The sequence below is a fragment of the Pseudochaenichthys georgianus genome, chromosome 24 (assembly GCF_902827115.2).
Source record: "Pseudochaenichthys georgianus chromosome 24, fPseGeo1.2, whole genome shotgun sequence".
Lineage (NCBI taxonomy): Eukaryota > Metazoa > Chordata > Actinopteri > Perciformes > Channichthyidae > Pseudochaenichthys > Pseudochaenichthys georgianus.
This window is the reverse complement of record NC_047526.1, coordinates 2,023,411-2,046,260: the sequence shown is the minus strand read 5'-3', so window position 1 is coordinate 2,046,260 and position 22,850 is coordinate 2,023,411. Positions and strand designations below refer to the sequence as shown.

The 22,850-nt window shown below is 40.3% G+C and overlaps 1 protein-coding gene and 3 long non-coding RNA genes across 4 annotated transcripts; 1 reads left to right on the top strand and 3 right to left on the bottom strand.

The window, feature by feature from the left end:
- Positions 1-4,284: 4,284 nt before the first annotated feature.
- On the bottom strand, positions 4,285-5,899 carry LOC139433063 (uncharacterized). The gene is made up of 3 exons (XR_011642620.1): positions 5,840-5,899; positions 4,800-5,011; positions 4,285-4,664 (listed from the first exon to the last, which is right to left on the bottom strand). It is a non-coding gene; the product is annotated as an uncharacterized lncRNA (long non-coding RNA).
- A 6,557-nt stretch (positions 5,900-12,456) lies between these two features.
- LOC117440231 (cyclin-dependent kinase 8-like) lies at positions 12,457-22,842 on the bottom strand. The gene is made up of 3 exons (XM_071202023.1): positions 22,715-22,842; positions 14,485-14,548; positions 12,457-12,498 (listed from the first exon to the last, which is right to left on the bottom strand). The coding sequence occupies exons 1-3, from the start codon at positions 22,840-22,842 to the stop codon at positions 12,457-12,459; spliced, it is 234 nt and encodes a 77-aa protein (XP_071058124.1).
- On the top strand, positions 17,465-18,228 carry LOC139433064 (uncharacterized). Its single transcript, XR_011642621.1, has 2 exons — positions 17,465-17,729; positions 17,916-18,228. It is a non-coding gene; the product is annotated as an uncharacterized lncRNA (long non-coding RNA).
- On the bottom strand, positions 19,491-19,874 carry LOC139433065 (uncharacterized). Its single transcript, XR_011642622.1, has 2 exons — positions 19,811-19,874; positions 19,491-19,590 (listed from the first exon to the last, which is right to left on the bottom strand). It is a non-coding gene; the product is annotated as an uncharacterized lncRNA (long non-coding RNA).
- Positions 22,843-22,850: the final 8 nt, after the last annotated feature.

The following is a 22,850-nucleotide window of genomic DNA, read 5'->3' as shown; positions in this document are numbered from 1 at the left end:
CCGCCTAAAGAAAACCCATTACTTATAGTGAAGACCAACCTTGAATGATGGGTTACTAGCCTAAAAGCTTTAGGAATCCAAAGTATAACATATAATAAGTACCCTGTATCAGGATTGAGGCAAAACAAGTGACATTTGACCTTTATAGAGAGGTTTATGAAAATAAAGTCCAGGCGGAATAAGCTTTGGGCACATTTGGTTCCATCAGTGCCATTTGACCTTTTTCAGGTACCAGACTATAAAAATCATTGTATTACATTGAATCACTATAGGTATTCATTCCACTCAAAAAAAAAATCTTAAAAATCTTAAAAAAAAAAAAAATCTTAAAAAAATCTTACAAATATTTGTGTAAGTGTAGGTGTGTGTGTAGGTGTGTATGTGTAAGTGTAGCTGTGTGGGTATGTAAGTGTAGCTGTGTGGGTAAGTGTAGCTGTGTGGGTATGTGTAAGTGTAGCTGTATGTGTAAGTGTAGCTGTGTGTGTATGTAAGTGTAGCTGTGTGGGTAAGTGTAGCTGTGTGTGTATGTAAGTGTAGCTGTGTGGGTAAGTGTAGCTGTGTGGGTATGTAAGTGTAGCTGTATGTGTAAGTGTAGCTGTGTGGGTAAGTGTAGCTGTGTGGGTACGTGTAGGTGTGTATGTGTAAGTGTAGCTGTGTGTATGTAACTGTACCAACGCACTCTACATTGTGTGTAAGTGTACTTGCACAATAAAAAAAAACGGAAACATGTAACATTTGACTCCAACTGGGGCAGATTTATTTCAAACATTTTACCAACACACAATAGGCATGTAAAAACAAACATTTTACCAACGTACTATACAATAAAATCACACTAGGTATATAAAAACAAGTTTTTTTTTTTTAAATAAACACTCGCAAAATGTTATACCTACCTGAACTTTATACCTACCTGAATGTTCCAGTATTTAGGTCGTGCCACTCCCTGAAACAGTTCATTTTGACAGTGAAGCACAGAGGGACCTGGCACTTCCTGCAGTACACAGGTGTCTTCACCCTTTTGAGTCCAGCATCTAGGCACCTCCCGCAGTTCTTCCTGACCTTGGTGGCATCTTCCCCATAATACTCGGGCATGCATGTGAGTGGTGGAGGAGGGGGTGGTGGAGGAGGGGGAGGGGGTGGGGGGTGGGGGGTGGTGATGGTGGAGGAGGTGGTGGTGGAGGGGGGGGGGGGTGGTGGTGGATGAGGGGGTGGTGGAGGTGCAGAGCCTTCAGCAGGGCCTTCAGCAAACTCCAACAATTCTGCAGCAAGCTGCTCCCTAAAAGTCTTCTGGGTGTGTGGCGTTGTCCTGCTGGGGTCACACCCCATCTAACAAATGTGGAAAAACAAAGAGATTCGATTAATTCACTGGCTTATACTTATAGGATAATATTGGACTATAAATGAATAATTGTATACATGTATACATGTATTCACTGGCCATTCATTTAGAAAATGTAACTCCAAAAAGGCAAGTAACACTATTTAGCATTTTGGCTAATCATTCCTGTTGGCTAAGCTAACACTGTGATGCAGGTCCACCAAACACAAAAGCAATACATAAAAAGGATAATATTGGACAATAAATGAATAATACTACAACAAATAAATAAGTAAACATATATATATATATTCATTCACTGGCCATTCATTTAGAAAATGTAACTCCAAAAAGGCAAGTAACACTATTTAGCATTTTGCCTAATCATTCCTGTAGCTTCTTGGCTAAGCTAGCACTGTGAGGCAGTTCCACCGACCACATAATATATAAAAACAGAGAGATTACATACCTTTCCCGTGGTGGAAGTTCAACATCCGAGTCACTACTGTCCGGATCCAGGTCTGGCTGGAGGAGATCATCCGACGAAGAGTCATCTGGTATGATCATAGCTATCGTCAGCTAGCATCTCTTGCAGCTGCTCTGTGGTGAAGCTCTCCCTTCTGGCTGCGTAATGCGTAATGGAGCCGGAGCAGGCATAGTTTATACTACGCAGGATCATATCTTTGGAACCCATTGGTCGATTTGGGTGATTGACACCTTTTCTGAACCGTTCGAGCCAATAGAATCAAGTGACAGTTAGTACGTCCCGCTAAACACTTACGTCAAGTAAAGAGAGGTTTGCGTAAACAGCATGTGAGACAGCATTACCTCCGGACTGCGAAACTTTATAACTACTCTCCTGCCATGAATGTAATGATAGATTATCAGGAACAATTCTAAAGTGACTAAGAGACATTGGATTAACCTTAAACAGCGTTTTTATTCTTCTTGTGAGACTTGTGTTTTGTTTCTGTAAAAATGGTTCATATAGTCAGTTAGCTGAGATTCTTCTCGTTAATCTGGTATAAGACATGAATAGGTTTTTAGATATTAAGATGCCCTGTGGCACAGTGTCTTCTCACGGTCATGGCCTTTCTCCATGGAGATATGTTCTTGCCAGACACTTCCTTTACCTTAATTGGAGCAATGGCATCTATAACATTTTTAATTTTTGAATTAAAATGATCTACTAGCTCATTTACTGAGGTGTTAGCAGGGGCAAGTGTGGAAGAAAAATTCTGAGTAAACATTTCCCTAGTATTTTCAGTTAAACATCGCTTTGTGGTTACCTCTTTTTGAACATTTTTGTGAACAGAAATAGAGCTCTCAAAGAAAACACAGGAATGGTCAGACAGTGCAACATCAGTCACCACAACCTTAGAGATATTCAGACCCTTTGAGATAATTAAGTCCAGAGTGTGCCCCTTATTGTGCGTGGGCTCCGTCACATGCTGAGTCAGTCCATAGCTATCAAGAACACAAAACAGTTCTTTAGCCCCTCTGTCCTGAGGGTTGTCAACATGGATGTTAAAATCACCAACAATGACTAGACGGTCAAAGTCAATACACACTATAGACAGCAGTTCAGTAAAGTCATCAAAAAAGCTTGCACAGTATTTGGGTGGTCTGTAGATATTTAGGAACAGAGCTCGAGAGGAGCGTTTCAGCTGAAGGGCCACATATTCAAAAGAAGCAACGTTCCCATAAGATGTCTTCCTGCATTGAAGGGAATCATTGAACAGAATAGCAACTCCACCCCCTTTCTTATGCATTATTTCCTGACTCATAAAACTAAAGTTGGGAGGGGTTGATTCGATAAGAACAGCTGCACTGTTATTTTGTTCAATCCAAGTTTCTGTTAAAAACATAAAATCGAGATTGTGCTCGGTGATAAAATCATTGTTTAAAAATGTTTTCCCTGCAAAAGACCTGACATTTAATAAAGCTAGTTTAAGTTTGTTAAACACACTATCAGTCAGGTTTTTTGTAACAAGCTGTGGCTGACATGGAATCACTTCTAAATTTGATAAACTCACACAAACGTTTGAGCGCTTCCTGTATCTAAGATGATTCACCGCTCTTAATCTATTACCTATCAACACAGATATCGGCAAAGCTACTGGTAGGCAGGGCCCCGGCATGTCCTGGAAAGAGTTGAGAGTACCATACGCCCTTGAGCCTGGACCCAGCAGATAAAGGGAGACATTCATATTTTCAGCATATATACAATGGCCTCATTGCGTTTATTAATAGTTTACAGTCCTTTTCTTCCAACATCGTGCAACAACTGTTGGAAAGTTCAATAATTTAGGGTGATAAAAAGTATAACTCCAACAACACCTCAGTTGTCAGCAATGTGTGTAGTTTCATGTGTTTTTAAAAGCTCAGTTATTGACTTCTTTGTGCAAATTGCGCCAGATGCCTTCTGAACGGAGAATGTGTGCTGCATGGAGATACCACAGGTAACATTTTTGATAGCTTCACTAAGTTGTCTGTTTAGAGAATACATTTTTCACATGTCATTCAATATATGTTTATCACAATGTGTCAAGACGGATGCAGGAACTTGAGGACTCTGTAACCTGTATGGTGGACCATACTGGATTGGAGCCTGTGTGCCTGAATGTGTTCTCCCTGCAGAATGCGTTGCATATTTACAGAGCTGAACATGGTGGACTACAGTTGAGGCAAATAGAGCAGTGAGTGGTTTGTTTGTTTTGACTGAAATTGTAAAACGAATGCTAATATTGTTCATGGAAATAAATACTGGTGTATATGGCTTTATGCAATCTTTCATTCTGTCATTGTACATGTACTATTATATTATATACTACACAGTAATGGCATAACACACCCATGTGTACGACAACAAAAGTCCACACACAACCTTATGCTTTTGAAATCAGAATATTCTTTACCCATCCAAACATGAATAATCACGACACATTTGATATCAACTCGGAACTTTATTGTCAAAATCAACGGTTCTTTGAACCCATAAAAAAAAACTAAATGTACTTGTATTATGTATAAATGACACTAAATATTTTTTTTAAGGATTTCAGGCGTCACAGGTATCTAGCCTACAGAAGCTTTGTGAGCTGGTGCTGGGGCTTCCTTGGACGCAGGATCAGAGTGGTGATTCAGGCCTGTGTTGTCCTCAGGATTCGCAGGGAGTTTCCTGATCCGCAAAATGTCTATGTTAGGTTCAGACAGCAGCCAAATTGAACCGTGTAGCATACCCGGCGATGACCTCCTCCCTGTCCCTGTCAGGTCGCTCATAATGGTGCAGGGTCCACAAAGACTTGGTCGAAGATGAGGTCCATCAAGTTGGCCACGTAGCCTGTGCAATGTTAAAAAAAGCACAACAAAAAATGTGGTTTAGATTAGTATATGCATGTAAAAAACTGAAAGTTCTTTCTAATTTTTTTATTTTATATTTGTAAATAGTTGTACAATAAATATTTTAAACACTTACGGAATGTGGGGTCAGTCTTTACTGGTTTTGCTCTGCATTCTCCCTTCCTGGCCTTTGGGAACTGCAGTTTATACAGAGGGTTTCCAGTGGATGTAGTGGCTTGTGCACGCTCAGCGTTTTCATTGTAGTGCAGGGCTGCCAGGTACAGTCTTTCATTTCCGCCATGAGGATGTACAAATTGTCACTAATTAGTAAGTATGTGAGGTGCTGGTCTGTAAAGAAGAAAACATAGTTAGAACAAAATCATCTCAACTTAGTATTCAGGATGAGAAAATACTATTTGGATAAATATAGTCAGAAATCCCAAAAGATGGGGCTAAAACTCTCTATTTAGCAAAACTCTCTATTTAGCAAAGCTCTTTGCTTAGCCTTTTCCAATCTGAGTTAGGTTTGAACCGTAACGTGCATGCTGTGTTTCTGACTCAATACAGATGATGTGTTGGAGAGGGGCTGAGCTCAGTAGACTGACTGTAATGAGTGCTAGCCACTAATTAGCCTGTTGCTAGAGGTAAGGCCTCGTCAACAACAATAGACCAACAGGGCTTTAGCTCCGTTTTACTCGTGGTGTGTGTGTCCCCTCGCATACATACACAGTGTTGTATCCTAACACACCCATTTATATTCATGTGCGCAAACAAGTAAACACACAAAAGCTTTTACATATAACGCTGCAAAAAACTGCACTTACCTACAGAAGATTACGTTTGTTATTATAACTTACTCAATATGATTTTAGAGGATACAAAATACTAATGAATAGGAGAATAAATACTTGTGTTATCGGCTAGGGCGTGGCTTTACAGCCTTCACACAGATTGCCATTACGCCATGTCTGAACATGTTAGCAAATGCCTGATAATTAAAATAAAAGACAAAGCAAAGACAGCGGAGCGTACAAAATAAAATGTTACAAAAACATATAAACACCTAACCGATTACTATTTGGGTTTGAGGCGACATTGATTCGGCGAAGCTACATGCTACATACTACAAGCTAGAGATAGCTTTATCAGGAAAAACACCGCTAAATAAAAACTTACAGCTTCAAAATTGGATGTGTCCTCACCAGGGGCAGCGCCAGGGGGTAGCTTGGAGTTGCTATAGCAACTCCAACAATTGGCCTAGCAACGGCTTAGCAACCCCATTGTTTTGTTATGAAAATGTATCTATATTTATACACATTCTCAAGAGATCTATCAGGGGTCGTTGTTCGCTCTAAACGCTCGAGTTTCACCCATGGTTTCACCACGGCTGCCAGTGTGTTTACAGTCTATGGTTTACTCGCATCATTCAAACAAGACGCGCTGGCTCGGGAACTACAACAAAATGAACATATTTTACCGTGATTAAATTGTAATACATGTTTCTAAAGGATGCCGAAGTAACAACATACTGATACCGGTTAGTAAAAACCATGAATTAATGCTTGACAAGTCTGCAGACAGACGGCAGGCGAAAACACTTTTAAAATGCTTGTTTTCTGAATGGAGATTGGGTCGACCAGGCTAAGCTAACGTTGTATATGCTCACTCCACACTCATAACAACGGCCTACAGACATAAATAAACCAGCGACTGTATTCGCCATGACACAGACAGTCTGTGGTTTGTACTTGTTTAACTTGTGTCCAGTTTCTGAACAGATATGAGGAGCTGTGATCTCTGTGTGCTAACTGCTAACAGCTAACGGCTGATGTTTTCTGGTTGAACGTCAGTGGCAGGCTGAGATCCTCACCACTGCTGTGTGTGTGTGTGTGTGTGTGTGTGTGTGTGTGTGTGTGTGTGTGTGTGTGTGTGTGTGTGTGTGTGTGTGTGTGTGTGTGTGTGTTTTCCGGTGTGTGTGTAGGGAGTACGAGACGAGTTGTGTTCGAGTGTGGGGAAAAGTCATAAAGTTTGGAACACACCAACAGAAATCTGCCGGGGTCTTCTGGCACATGTCCCTTGAAAATGAAGTCTAGCCACAGATTATTTTCTTTTTCCACCGATGGCACTGCATGCAGTCCCCTTTCTCGAGTCTTGCAGCCAACAACAGCACAACGTTTAACTATCTTAGACATCCTGGCAAGAGCAGGCAAAAACACAGATGTGACTGGGGTTGATTTAGCCTGCCGATAGCCTATATCGGCAGGCTAAATCAATGAATCAATGAATGAGAGGTTTGGCAATGCACGTGGCCGTGGCTCATTCCCCTGATAGGTGGAGAGTTGACCAATAAGCGGAGCACGTCTTTGTGACGTAGAAAAGTGTTGAAATCTGGATCCGTTTTTTTCAGATCCGTTGCAGCCACTTTTTTAGAGATTTGGCGAAGGAGGAAAATAGAGAGGGTTGTGTTTTCTGACACTTGGTGAGTTCCCTGGAACACCGGGGACACATATTCATGTATAAAAGACGTACAAAGGTGCATTTTGCATGATAGGTCCCCTTTAATCAACTCACAATGGAAGAATCTAGTGAATGAAATTCATGGAACCATTTAGAATGAACAGGAGGTAAGATCTGACAATGGATGTACACCTGAGTATTATTATTGTATCCATTATGTGTAAGCTATAGCCTACCTTATATCAGGCATCCTCAAAGTCCGGACTCCGGACCGAACCACAACTGTCTCTGGACTCTGAGCAAATTATACTTTTCATATGTATTATCTGTGTTATCTGTGTTATCTGTGTTATCTGCGAGACATCGCCACAACGTAACGAGTAAAAAGTCTCCGCTATGTCCACTGCAAACAGCGCTCTGCATGTACGACTGTTCCACTGTCTGTGTGTGTCTGTCAACGCTTTGGTCCAATCACATTCAGTATCCCGTCAGCATTTTTTCGCCCCACCGTCAGTCACGACGCTGAAGTTGGCTTCCGATTCAGAGCATCCGATTCGGCAGTTAAGGGGAAAGTTAAGGGACATTTAATTTACAGCGCTGAGCGAACAATGCTCCGTGTTTGAACCTCTTAAATCGCTGCATAGCCGATTTATCTGGACTGGATTATCCCAGAGAATCTAAAGATTCTTTATAACCCAGTTTGAGATTTGTGAAACCTTTATTCTATTTGTGAGAATAAGAACAAGGGAGATTTTGCTGCTTTTTTTTTTTTTAAATCTAGACCACATTAGACCAGGTCCTGATCTAAAACCACTTTTCCTAGACTCGTCAAATCTGGACTGGATTATCCCAGAGGGTCTAAAGATTCTTTATAACCGAGTTTCAGATTTGTAAAATCTTTATTCTATTTGTGAAAATACAAACAAGGGAGATTTCAGTGCTTTTTTTACATGTAGACCACATTAGACCAAGTCCTGATCTGAAACCACTAGACCTAGACTTATCAAATCTGGTAAGTATGGACAGCTAATTAAGGAAGAATAAAGTCTTTACTTCTCAAATGTATTATAATTTTTTGTTGCAAATAAAAATTCAACAGCTAAGTAGGTATACTTATATAAACTTACAGTAATGTATTTACAGTTACAGGCAAAACATTTCAACAGGAAATTAAATATAGTCTATAACTAGCATTGTTCAAGTTTACTTTAAGCAACAGGCTTTGTTTGCCTAATTACAGTATGTCATCTTGAGTACTAGGATTGCTTGGAATGTGAAAGACATTACAAGATTAGAAAATAACACTTTGGTAACAATGGAGTGAGAAAGTTGGTTCATTGTAATCCTGTCTTCTCTCTCAGAAAAATAATTTCTATTCATATTTAGCTTTAGGACAAAACAGCAGAAGCTGTTCAAAGTGGATGAAAGACTGAAGGTTAGCCTTTTCCTTTATCTCATGAACCTGAATTCCTTTAACATCTATTTAAGTATTTAAGATACGAAAACTTTGTAGATAAAGAATTATCACCTAAATGAGGAGCATACACTTATTGTTATTTATTTATTCATTTGTTTAACAGGGACGTGCACATTAATTAACATTCCTGTAAATGTGCCAGAGTTAGCCAAGAAGCTATTTTTCATCTGTTGTCCCTGGACAGATTTTATAAGTGAACCTAAAACAAATGTAGGTTTTAGGTTACACACGGCATCTATTGCACGTCTGTCCGTCCTGGGAGAGGGATCCCTCCTCTGTTGCTCTCCCTGAGGTTTCTCCCATGTTCCCTTTAAACTGGGTTTTCTTCGGAAGTTTTTCCTTGTACGATGTGAGGGTCTACGGACAGAGGGTGTCGTATTGTCATACTGATATTCTGTACACACTGTGAAGACCACTGAGACAAATGTAACATTTGTGATATTGGGCTATATAAATAAACATTGATTGATTGATTGAAATTTCATTTAAACAAGTAAATACAATCATATTAAAACATGCAACATACATTACTGGAATACTTAAATAAATAAAAAGACAGAACAATAAAACCAAACAAAAGAACATGTTGTGACGACCCCTCCCCCCTTCTGCCTGTCTGTGCTCCCTGCCTTGCTGTCCTCTGGCAGGTACTGGGAGTGTCGTCCTGTTTGTGCCCGCCCATCTAGGTCTACATGTAAAAAAAGCACTGAAATCTCACTTTTTTTAATTTTCACAAATAGAATAAAGGTTTCACAAATCTGAAACTGTGTTATAAGAATCTTTAGCCTCTCTGGGATAATCCAGTCCAGATAAATCGGCTATGCAGCGATTTAAGAGGTTCAAACACGGAGGATTGTTCGCTCAGCGCTGTTGTAAATTAAATGTCCCTTAACTTTCCCCTTAACTGCCGAATCGGATGCTCTGAATCGAAGCCAACTTCAGCGTCGTCCAACATGACGTAACAGTCCTGCGAATCAGAGGCACAGTAGGGCTGGTCTTTGCGGAATGCGTGTGTGTTTATTAAAAAAAAAAAAAAGTCAGAGCGAGAGTTAACAGCTCATCTAGTTGCATCTGTACTGTAGCTAGTAGCTACTAGTAGCCTAGTTTCACCTACCGGGGGGTAGCATGGGTGTGAAAAAATAGGCCTTGCCACCCCAGTTGGCAGGCTTTGTTTTGAAAGAAAGTTGTGGCTCATCGGACATTTATGAGAGAAAGTCTCTAATGTCCGAGTGCAAGTGAATGCAGCACAAGACGCACGTCTTGTAACCCCTCCCCCGGCCTGAGCGTGGAAATATGATTGGCGGAGATTTCATTTGAACGGCGTAAAACGAGAAGCATTCGGACCCAAGCACTGAAGGAATGAGGTATTTGCGGTCTGACAAAGAAGAGACTGTCAGTGTGGCTGTACTCAGCATTGAATCAAAACGCACTGAAGCTTTAGATCTTAATACGTTTGTGAGTCGTTTTGCTGAACAAGATGGTAATCGCCGAATTCAGCTGTAATAGACGTCAACTTGATGCTCTGCTCACGGATGAGCATACAAAACTATTAAGATGATGACATTACGTTTGTAAATATATTTTTTTCTTTGAGGGGGTCTGCCCCCAAAAAACAGTTTTAAGTCCTGAGAAAGTCAAATAAGACGGTGTGTAAAACTACACTGCCCAGCCAAAAAAAAGTAACCACTTTGATTGAACTAGGCCAGCAGGTAAGGACTTTCCACTGGATAATAACTGAAGTATAAAGAATGCATGTCTGAAGTGATGGAGGCCATGTTGAAGGCAAACACAAAGAGGAAATAACAGGTCAGATCAAGCAAACCCCCTCTCAGATTCCACAGCAACCAGAAGAACATAAATACTGGCTGGTGATTTGATTCATCAGCTTTGTGATGGAATAGAAAATGCACAGTGCATTTCCTTAGCTGTGGGTGAGTCCACTGACACCACTGACAATGCTCAGTTGCTGGTGTTTGTGAGTTTTTATGACGAGGCAAAGGGGGAGTTTGTTGAAGATGTGTTGGGCCTGACGAACCTCAGTGGACACACAAGGGGGCGAGACATTTATAAAGCACTAATGGGAATGCTGAATGAAAGAGGGTGCAGCTGCCTTTATTCATAACTGCAGCTCTTACACTGCGACTCTGAGGGATCAAGCACAGACACAATAACAATGAAAACAGCTGCATACAGATTATCTTTGTTTTTGCAACCTCGTGTTAAGAACCTTGTTGCAATTGTTTAAAAGTTTGAATGACCGTAATAAACGGACCTTTGTCTTATTGAAAAAAAGATGTTGGACCTTTAAGATTTGTATTTGAGTACCCCTGCCTTATATCTATCTGTGTTTATGTATGCTTTGCAAATCATTTCTTATAATGGAAATCACATTCATAATGTGGCAGTGAAAACAATTCGATTGCTCACGGAAAAAGAACGAGTTGAAAACAAAATGAAGGCCTCGTGTTTCCTGTATGCATTTTTGAGCTGGCCAGAAGGTTCCTCTGAGGCGAGGAAATGAGCCAGCATGTTTCTGTATGTAGGCTAACAGGAAGCTAACACACCAGCAGCACACTGAGGAGGCACCGTGTGACATACCAAGTCTCACCGTCACCACAAAGCAAGAGAGACAGAATGATACAGAACCAAAGCCTGTCAGACATCTGTTTTACAGAGGGAGAAATCATGAGAGCATCTGATATATGAAAAGTTTGTGAGTGCTTAGTTAGTTAAAACAAATTAACAAAGGTATCTTAACTGCTCATTAACTATTTATTTATTCTGGGATCAGTGTATTTGTCCTGCTGCTCTCTACAAGCCTGAGCACATCCACTGACAGGTGTGTATACTTCAGAACAGAGCTGGGAAGAAACTAAGTACATTTACTTAAGTACTGTACTGAAGTACAATTTTGAGATACTTGTACTTAACTTGAGTATTTCCCTTTTATGCTACTACATACTCCTCTACAATTCAGAGGTACATGGTGTACTTTTACCCCAAATACAATGCATTTACATGACGTTAGTTCCACCTGGAGTAAATCCACCAGCTGCCCTGCAGTCTCCAAAGTACTTCAGACTAGCTGCACCTTCACCAGCTCTGAGAACACTTTCATGATCAATCATTATAAAACATATCAGATATATTATTCTGAAATGGACCAATCTGCACAATGACTCATTTTACTTTTGGTACTTTAACTATATGTTGATGAGAATACTTTTACTTGAATAACCTTTTAAATGCAGGACTTTTACTATAACTGTCAGCGTTGAGTGAAGCAGGCAGGACCCAAGTGCAGATTTCAACGAAAACCTTTATTCCAAGGAACGAAAAAAGACCTTTCTTTCAAGGCCAAGGCCAAAGCGTAAGAAACAGAACGCCACCCCGTGACACAGTCAAAGACAGACAATGAACCAACAATGACAGACAGAAAAACCAGAAGTTAAATACACACAAGACTAATCACACAAACAAGACACAGGTGAGGAGGGGGGAGAACACACAGGGGCACCAGGTGCACACAATCGGGTAACCAGGGAGGAGGGAACACAGGCAGACAGCGACAGGCAGGACAGGGGGTGAAGACTTTTAAATAAAACATGAAACCAAAGACAGAAAAAGACAAAACAAAACACAACACTGTGGGGACAATAACTGAGTAATCCTACACTCTGGTACTTCTACTTTTACTCAAGTAGATCCAAGTACTTCTCCACCTCTGCTTTTGAAAATGGCTTTACTTATTGCTCGGCATACCATTGTGTTTCCAGGAATGATGGTGGCAAAAAGAGAAGATGTAAATATGTAACATGTTGCTGAACCGTTGAATGTGTGACTGTTTGCTCAGTGTCACTCACAGTGTTTGCACACTGTTGCTCAGAGCAGGCTCCGCCTCCTGCACCCGGAACCAGAGACCATCACAGAAACACAAGCGACATAGTCCCAACCTCATTATGGACGTCTTGAACATGTTCATGATAAAAGTTGACCTTGAATTGTTCTTTGAACCATCAGACTCAAAAACAGAATGAGGTTTACACAGAGCAGGTTCACACATACAGGAAGTTCTCTAGCGGTGCTTATGTTCAAAGGCTTTCTGCCTGTCACACACAGCAGCGTACACGTGGCACTGACCATCCGAAGCTCCTCCAACAATGCAACATATAAGACATTGAGCAATAAAAAACATTTGAAAAAGAATAGAAATGGTGCAAGAAGAAACAGAGTAGTGCAGAGGATGTCACGGGAGCAGTGTGCAGATGCTTCATGTTGGAACAAAGAAATACAATGAGCTGTCAATAAGCACAGTAAGAGGAATTCAGTTGTAAAATAAGAGCAAATATAGAGCGATTATAAAAAGTATATGTTTACAAGAAATATACATATTTGTTGTGTAGTATTGTGAAACATTGTCAGAGTAATGTGCCCTGTATGGAGTATGAGAAACAGTCAAACAAAAAAAGTACTCAAATCTAAATATACTCTCAGTACCAAAACTAAGTACTCCTTATGCAGAATTCAAGCAGCTTATATTTGACATTATTGTATTATAAATATTATGCATTAATGTGTTCAGTGGCTTAACCTTTAATAATGTATGATAATGTATTAGTTGATTTATATTCTGTATTAAAGGTGGGGTAGGTAAGTTTGAGAAACCGGCTTGAGATCGCTAGAATTTGAAAATACACAACCGGAGAAAATCTGCCACTTCCTCACAGAGCCCCTCCTCCAACACACACGCACGCGCACATGACCAATGAGGGCACGAGATAAGTTTGTGCCCCGATGGAAGGCTGACAGGCAGGTAGGCCATCCAATCCGATTGGTTGTACTTTCTACAGTACTACGGCTTCTACAGATGACCTTTTTTTATGGATTTTTTGTCAAAGCACTTCAGATATTCATTGCCATCGGGATGTTAAGAGCATTCCATGGAATATAACAAAAAGTGTATCTCGAGCCGGTTTCTGAAACTTACCTACCCCACCTTTAATAATCAAAATCTGCAAAGTAGCTAGTAGCTAAATACGCAAAGTAAATGTAGTGGAGTAAAAGTACAACATTTGCCTACAAAATGTAGTTGCATAAAAGTAGCATAATGTGAAAATACTCAAGTAAATGACTTAATGTTTTACTTAAGTAAAGCACTTGAGTAAATGTACTCAGTTACATTGGGCCACTACTCTTACTTCTGCACACTGACAGCTGTTGATGCACTTGGCCCTTTGAGGTAAGGTGACTCAGGTGCTAGGTCACAGACCCTCACTATGACGTCACCAGGTGCACGTCTGTATAATGGCTCTGTTCAGAACTGAATGGTTTCCAGAATAAAGTATTTGTTTTCTTTCAACAGATAAAGCATTTCAAAAAGAAAGAGTTCCCTCTTCTCTTTTTCGCCTTCTTGTAAGACATCTCCTTATCCCTAAAGCAGGACGTAGAGATCATTTCGTGTAAAGCTATAGCAGTCTTTATTTCATTACAGCACAAAGCATCTAGATCTACACGACCTCTATGTGCAGGCAGTTCATGACGAGTCAAACTATTAACATTCCTTTACACAGTACTTGAAATGTAAGAATTATAATGAAGAAACAGCAGGTTCAGCAGACATGAAAGATACTACACCGTTTGTTTGTGGTATGTCTGCCTCCGTGTGAGTTAGTATAGAATAAGAAAGGACATGACTACAGTCCTTAAGCTAAGCTAACATTAGCAGGCATGAAATACATTTCTATCAGCTCAAATCAATTTAAATAAAAAAGCAGTAGAAGTAAAGTAGAATATTCCACACAAAGTTTACGACACAACTTTTCCTTTCAAAATAAACCGGGACCGAAGGTCATGGAAAAAAACAGACTCATCAAAAGTTGTAACTTACAGCGATTTCTCTGCAGGCAGACATTAATATTCCAGTGCCTTCTATTTGTTTCAGTGCATACTTTCTGTCATCAGAGAAAAGGGAAGTCATGTTAGTAGAGGGCTCAGTGGCCTGGACCCCCTCTCTGCATTTGCCCAAGAGAGTCATATGTGCATAAAGTGGAGTAAATGAATGAAATGTGTCATCAGCCTTAACATCATAACTTGTTCAAAGCCTTGCTCTCAGTCTGTGGCACGCAGCCTGGAAACACTGCAGCACCCTTCAATTCTCACAGTGGACCCCGCTCCGGGTCCTTATTCTGAATTGTTATCAATCCTCAAAGTATTTATCAACTTTTGTTCCTAAAACAGTTTAAGTAATTATTTTTGGGTGACTTTAATATTCATTTTGACATGAATAATAATAATAATAATAATAATAATAATAATAATAATAATAATAATAATTCTGAACATTGAGCGTTTTTCAGTCTGTCCCCATAATCCAGCGGTGTCCAAACTACGGCTCGGGGGCCAACTGTGGCCCCAAATTCTAAAAGTATAATAGAATACTCCTGAAACTTGTGCTTTTCTTTTATTGTACATCTTAACTATATATGTAAACATATATTACACAGTAGTATACATGTGTTAATAAGCACAATTTTCTAATAAATTCAGCCAATTAAAGTTGAAAACTTTTTCAAACAAATATTAGTTAAAAAAAGCTAATAAGTTATTTGCATAACCAGCTTGAAATAGACCTTCCTATTTCCCCTTATTATAAGCAATCTGAGGCTTCTGTTTCAAGGAATGAGCTGCAACTCTTTCTGTGACCAAATAAAGTAAACCCTCTGGAGAGCTGTGATGGAGGCGGTTTGTACTTAACCCTCCTGTCCTGCTTTAACTGCTATTAGATTAACACTAAAACCATTCATCATCACCACATTTCATTTAACACCCTTTCAACCTGTACATATTGTATCAGACTACTGGTATACACGAAGAACTGCAGTACATAAATATACAAAGAATAGACACTGAACATATATTGCGTGTGTCAGGTGTGATCCATGTGGGGGATGGGCACATAAGAGCGGGAAATGTATCAAATTGTTGTGTGTGTGTTTTATCTGATCCAGATGGTTACTAATTCCATTTCTTTATGGCGGTCATTTTTGACCGGGAACACCATGGTGTTACAAAGTTCACTAAATCATCCAAAATGCAATGGAAGTGGTGATCAGCAATTTGACATGCTCAAATGTCTGCTGTGAAGGATATCATAAAGCCTTGATGCGATCGAATGTAAAACTGAAAAGTGATGATTGATGAAAGTAGTGAATCGGTCAGATTTGACCCGAACACAACAGGAGGGGAGCATATTTAAGTATCAGGAATACTTTACTTACATTTGATTGATTTTGATAACTTATAACTGAACTTATGAGGCAATATACCTCACCTGTAGTGAGGGGCCCAGCCCTTCGTATGTGTTTCCGTAAGTGGCCCTCAGTGAAAGACAGTGACGTGCGGTGAGGTTCATGGCTAGTGAGGCGCGGACTCTTTCAGAGTCAGATTTACAAATATTATATTTTGACCTTAATCGAAATATTCGGTTATTTTCAAAAGCTTTTTTAGTCTGATGCTTCGATTCATTTTAAACAGACTGTTCAACAAAAGGATACCCAACATCTAAATATTGGATTGTTCTCTCTTAGTAAGATCCCATGTTCATTACAATGGTGGTCTTACCTTGACTTGAAGATGAAGTCCATGCTCTCCTTCTGGACAACAATCTCTATTTCTGTTTTGTAAAAGTCCTCCTTATCTTCCTCTAGTTTCAAAAGTCTAGCTTGTTGTTTGTGTACCGTCTCTGCGTAGAATAACAGTAGCAACAAGAACCTGTGGGCTCACGTGCGCCCCCTGCAGTGCGGCAGAGATTATGGCTGCCTCCCCTGGTGCTTTTTTCATTGCCGTTGTACGATGAGACAAGCGAGCCCAAATATCATACGTTAAATAAGTTATTTAGAGACTATGGATGGCGAGAATAAATGTAATAAAGGGATCTACCAACATTACATTGGTGACATACAGTGAGATGGTGCAGGCATGCGCTTAGGGGCCGCTTTCCAGCCAGTTTCTGTGGGGTGACGCATCTGAGGTGAGGCAGAGCTCATCTGTGCCTCACCTCACCCCACAGCAACTGGCTGGAGCGCACTCACAAAATAAGTGCCCGCGTTAAATTAATGCCCGCACTCCAGCCAGTTACGGAGCGTCCACACTACAGCTTCAAAAAAAGCTTGGAGCTGGGCGTGTCTGGAGCTTGGGGATTTTATTCAAGCAACGCGACCAACAACCAATCACATGAATCTCCCGCCCCCCGACATACAAAGCAAAAACCCCCGGGGATTTTATGGGAGCAATATATATATATATATATATATATATATATAAACTCCCCAAACAGGCGAAAACCTACCAGTTTCCCCCACTGTCTCTGCCACCTCCCTCCATGCCTGGTTCCTCCGGTTTGTATCCCGGTAGGTGAAGAGGGTCTGGTCATACAAAACCGGGTGATTTGCTACGGAGATAGTTAGTTTCTCCTCCATCTTGTTTTGAAATATAGAAATGAACGGCGGGATATCTCTCCCAGCTTAGACGCGGTTTGATTGGCTACGGCTTCAGCTGTCAGATTTTCCGAAACGGGATTTGATTGGCTGGCGCTGGCTACTCCGGCGTCTCCGGCGGAGACGGACCGCTCTGCTACCCACAATTCAGTTCGGCGAAAAAGCGAGGCAACGTGACGTCACCCCATTCAAAGTGAATAGAGAGGCGAAGTCCCTCCCTTTCCGGGAGCCTCCATGGGACCCCGGAAGCGTAAAATTATACATTGAAGTCAATGGAGAGAGAAAGGTTATCTTTTGATCCCGTTTGAATTGTGCCACGAATGACACATATGATGTTTGTCAATTTAAAAGAATATTTTGCAAGTCAAAAAAATAAAAATGTGTCGTAAAACTGTGAAGTTACACATTTTTTTGTGTGAAACCGCTGAGTGAACTACAGGTCTCTCGTCTCGCACAATACGCGTCACCATCACAAAGACGGCCGTCACGTTAGCACGTTTCACCTGTTTCTTTCAGAATGAGAATAAAAGTATAAAACGAGGTGACTACAAGTCTGGACACGTTGAGAGCTGTACATACACGAAAGGGGAGTTAGTCGGTTCTGTAAGAGCAGCGGGACCGGCTTTACAAGGTTTCGGTGAGTAATATGAGTGAATTGTGTAACGTTAATGTCAGCTAGCTAACATTAGCTAACAAGGTACACTCCCGTGTTTTGTTTTAGTTGCTCTTCAGATTGAAGCGGACAGTTTTATATAGTCTATACTGTATGTGTGATCTCCTTTTACATCTCGTTGTGTCATTTGAGTTTATTTGCTGTGTGTAGATTCAAGGATTTTGGTGACATGAACATGACCATCGCGGAGGCAGCCCAGTTACCATCCTTCTGTCTCCGTGAGGAGGGTGGGTCATATATCACCCATACTGGCACCAGGTCCAAGGGCAGCTGCACATCACAGACCGGAGTCTGCTACTTTGTTGTGTGGACCACGAAGGAGGCGATCATCATCCCCATCCCCAAAGACCCTGCATGGCATGGAAATCTCCTCCTCCTGGAACAATTCTACACCCAGCATATGCTCCCTGTGTTGGCCAGTAGAGAGGAGGACATTTAAATAAACATACTCTTAACACCCTCAGACTCTGCGTTGTGTTCCGTATGTGCGATGGGTGTTATGCAGAGGGGAGGAAAACAGGACACAGCAGATTGGGATTGTGGTGGAGACGCTGAGCAGTTATTTCATTGTTGCATGTAATTATTATTATACTGCGTGTTTCTTAGTTATTCCATCTTTTGCTGTAACATGGATCTGTATGTAACTCTATATTTACTTGTTATCTACCACACTTCCTTCTACATCATACACCATCATTATACATGATGGTGTATATAGGATATATATATATTTGTATACATTACATATCTGTAAATTGTATAATTTAATTTTTCGTATTTGGGATTGTTGGAAACGTCTTTTTGATCTCTGTCTATAAACACAAACTGAGTAAGATTGACAATAAAGTTGACTTTGAAAAATATATATATTCTTTATGAAAATAGTTGACTGTTGGCGAAATGAATCCAAATGAAACGTTGGACTGAACTACAACTACGCCTTTAAATCTCTACGGACTGTTTTTCAGTGGGATGGCAAGTTCCTATCTTTAAACATTTATTAGTTTTTTCTCAGAACAGATTTGATTGAAGTTAATTTAACTTTGCCGACCATGTAAGGTCATTATTAAAAAGGTACAATCAATTTGTTTAGGGTTGACTAAAATAATGATAAACATTTCATCTGGATAATTTACTGACAGAATAAGAAACTCAATGATGCTCTACTCACCTGTTCCTTTTTATAAAGTGAAACAGTTGAAACGATAGATTTTAGTAAACTTAAAAACAACCTTCTCCAAAAGCTATCAAGGAATATACCTAATACTTGTTTTAGAACTTTATTACATATTATTTGTATATAGTTTGAATGATCCATAATTGACAGAAGCTTGTGTTTACACTGACCTGTCACTCATATATTAATGTCTTTGTAACTTCTTTAAACCACTACCTCACTCATTTCTTTCACTCATCACGGTTCAGTAAACTAAGTGACACATGAACCAGTTTAATAATTATAATAACTAGGATTGCAACTCTTTGAAACTGTAGGTGGCTCTTAAAAGAGCCGTTGTGTTTGGGTGTGCTGGTCTCAGGTCAGTCTAAGCCCTCTCTCGCGGATGCAGCGGGCCAGCTGGATGTCCTTGGGCATGATAGTGACCCTCTTTGCTTGGTTCATCTTACTGGGGGGGGCAGCTACATGGATGTCGGTGCAGTCCACAGTCATTGTGCAGTTGAAGGCAGAATGAATGTATTATTGACTCCGAATGAAGCACAACTTCATGTCATACAATACATTGACTTTATTTGTAATTGTGTGAAAACATATGAGCATTGATTAGCAAGCAGGACCTGCAGGAACAGAGCACGGTGATGGATGGAGCTGGGAAGAGAGAAGAATAAAGAAAACAGATCCACTTTATTATCGGATATTAAAAATTCAATTTCAAAACAAGTTGCCGCTCCTACAGTTTTCTAGTGTGTAAAGATGATTTCACTTGACTTATGCACAATATCACACTCAATACATGTGTGTCTCTGGGGGGTGCATTGTGCCTTTGATGTATATAAATAATATACCATAACCAAATACTATTACGTACAGTGGAAGTCAGGTTGCCAGAGCAGGTCAGTGTGCATGTTCCTCAGGGTCTCAGCAGTTACAGGTGAGGGAAAGGAAATAAAAGAGAAAAAGGTCAGTAACAACACTTTAAAGTAACAACACTTTGAATAATTATCTCTTCTAATAATTTTCTCTCAGTAATCACTCAACTACTGTCTTTCCAACAAACAGATTGACTCACCCTTACTGTCATCACAATGAAACACGTCCAGAAGAATGTCATGCAAAGCTCCCTGCCTGCCTTCGACTCTCCCTGACTGCTTCCATAGCACCCGGTGGATGGCGCAGTAGGCTACTCTTCAAATGTTTCACGAAATACTTACCATCTACTCTTACTCTTACTTCATGTAATAAAATAATAACTTCATGGTAAGGCTACTAAAAATGACAAGGCTAAGTAATGTAATGCTAACTAACGTGCTCGCTACTCGTCGCTACTAGCTAGGTAGCTAACTTGACTATATATGTTCCATGCACAACATGTATATTACCTATGATATTACCTGATATGTCTGATCCAGCGACTCCTGGTCCTTTCATCAGACGGGAATCGAGAGAACGAGCAAGTGGTTTGATCACTTATGTGATTACAACCTGGTACAAAGCACACAGGCATCTTGTAAAAGTGCATTTATTTTTAGCAATCTCTTATTTATTGGAGGGAATAAATCGGTTATGAGATCTTCTTCTTCTTCGCTTTAATTACGAGTCGCAACCACTTGGAGCATTATCGCCTGTGACATCCCTTACGCGACCCAGAATGGGATTTGGAATTTGTAGTCTTTGTAGTCGCGTATTTTTCATAGTCTTATATTTCAACAGTTTTACGACAAAATGTGACTTTTTTGACATGGAACTTATTGTTTAAGATTGAGAAACATCATATGTGTAGTTCGTGGCACAATTCAAACGGGATCAAAAGATACGTGTTCTCTCTCCATTGAATTCAATGTTAATTTTTCGCTTCCGGGGTCCCATGGGCCGGAAGTAGATGGGCGTGACTTCGCCTCTCTATTGGCAGATTGGAGTTGTCGACACTTCCGACGCTGTAGTGTTGACGCGCCGTTACTGTGGGCTTACGAGAGGCAGAGCTCGTCCCTGCCTCACTTCTCATCGCTCCCCGTAGTTGTAGCGGAGCTCGGCAAATTTGCTGATTTTGACTATAAAAAGCGATTGGAATCAAACAGAAATCACACTTACAACACAGATCAGTGGAGACATTTTATTATTATTACTATTTAGTTTTTTCTTTAGTTGTTTTTCCGTTACATTGGAGTATGACGGGTGAGGCTCTGCCTCCCCTGACTGCACGTCGCTGGTGAAAGAGTTTGGACACCCCTGCCATAATCCTTCTGAAGTCCTGTTATGGACTACTCCTGCAGTAGAAGTGTATCTGCTGCAGGCGCGCTGTCAATAACATTATACGCTGTCATTCCGCAAAAAAAGAAAGAAAACTATTTTGTTCCTACTTTTTACTTATACTCCATAATTCAGAGGTTAATCATGCACTTGTACTCCAAATACAATACATTTACAGGAATGTAGTTCCACCTGGAGTAAATCCACCAGCTACCCTGCAGTCTACAAAGTACTTCAGACTAGCTGCACCTTCACCAGCTTTGAGAACACTTTCATGATCAATCATTATAAACATATCATATATATTATTCTGAAATGGACCAATCTGCACAATCACTACTTTACTGTCGCTACTTTAAGGATATTATAATGGTATTACTTTTGTACTTTTAATTGAGTAACATAGTAAATGCAGGACTTCTGACTTTTAACAGAGTATTCCTACACTCTGGTACTTTTACTTTATTCATGTCATACGTACAAGATCTGAGTACATATACTTTTACTCAAGTACAAGATCTGAGTACATCTACTTTTACTCAAGTACAAGATCTGAGTACATCTACTTTTACTCAAGTATAAGATGATCTTATACTTGAGTAAAAGTAGAAGTACTCAGATCTTATTAAGATCTGAGTACTTCTACTTTTACTCAAGTACAAGATCTGAGTACTTGTCCGACCTCTGTCCAGAAGCAACAAATAGAGACTCTGCAGACATGTGAGAGCATGTTTGTCAGCTTCCTGTTGTTGTACATGTACACAATCACAAGGGCACTGTCACATGCTTGACAGTAACATTGTAAGAAATAAAATAGAATACGGAACAGACGACATTCGACTGTGGGAGTGAGATAAAGTTTGGCTGTGTGTGTGGGAAGCACGACAGAAAGCTGAATGTCACTATCGCGATGAACGACGATAGCAGGGCATTTAAATATTGTGCATGAAGCAGGCTGCTGTCTCCGTCAACTCCATCAACACCGCGAAGAAGACAAGTACCTGGGAGTGCACTTATGGGCTGAACTGGAGGATCAACACTGACGCTGTGTACAAGAAGGGGATGAGCAGACTCTATTTTCTGAGGAAGCTGAGATCCTTCCATGTGTGCAGCAAGATGCTGGAGATCTTCTAGTCTGTTGTGGCCAGTGCTCTCTTCTCCAACAGACTGCTGCAGCTCCGCTGTCACAAGGACCGATACAGGAACACATTCCTGCCCACTGCAATAACTCTGTACAATAAATCACCTCTGGCTGGAAGAGAACTCTCTGCTCCATAGTTTCTCTTGGAATACAACCTCGCTGTACATTTTACACATATATAATCTGTTCAATATTTAATATTCCATATGTCATATATTTATCTTTGTATATAATATCAACATGTATATTTTCTATTTTATTTATATTCTTGTTTATTTCTAGTTTTGTTTTATTGTAAAATGCCTTGTCTTTTATGCTGCTGCAACAAAAACAATTTCCCAAATTGGGATCAATAAAGTACCATCTTATCTTATCTTATTTTACCCGTCTTTGCGCTTAGCTTTATAAACGTGCCCGTAGGTGCCTCGACCCACTTTGCAACCTTCATATTCGAACAGATCTTCAACTCTCTCTCGCTCGGCCGCCAGCTTTGTTTTGAAGTCGTAATCCATTTTAACCC

Excerpts from the sequence above, each read along its gene's own strand:
- LOC117440231 (XM_071202023.1), bottom strand. The coding sequence starts at position 22,842 with ATGGATTACGACTTCAAAACAAAGCTGGCGGCCGAGCGAGAGAGAGTT. Across the intron at positions 14,549-22,714 it reads AAAGCTAAGCGCAAAGACGG|AAAGTATGCACTGAAACAAA; the intron begins GTAAAATAAGAT and ends CTCTGATGACAG. Across the intron at positions 12,499-14,484 it reads CTGCCTGCAGAGAAATCGCT|GAGGCGGAGCCTGCTCTGAG; the intron begins GTAAGTTACAAC and ends TTCCGGGTGCAG.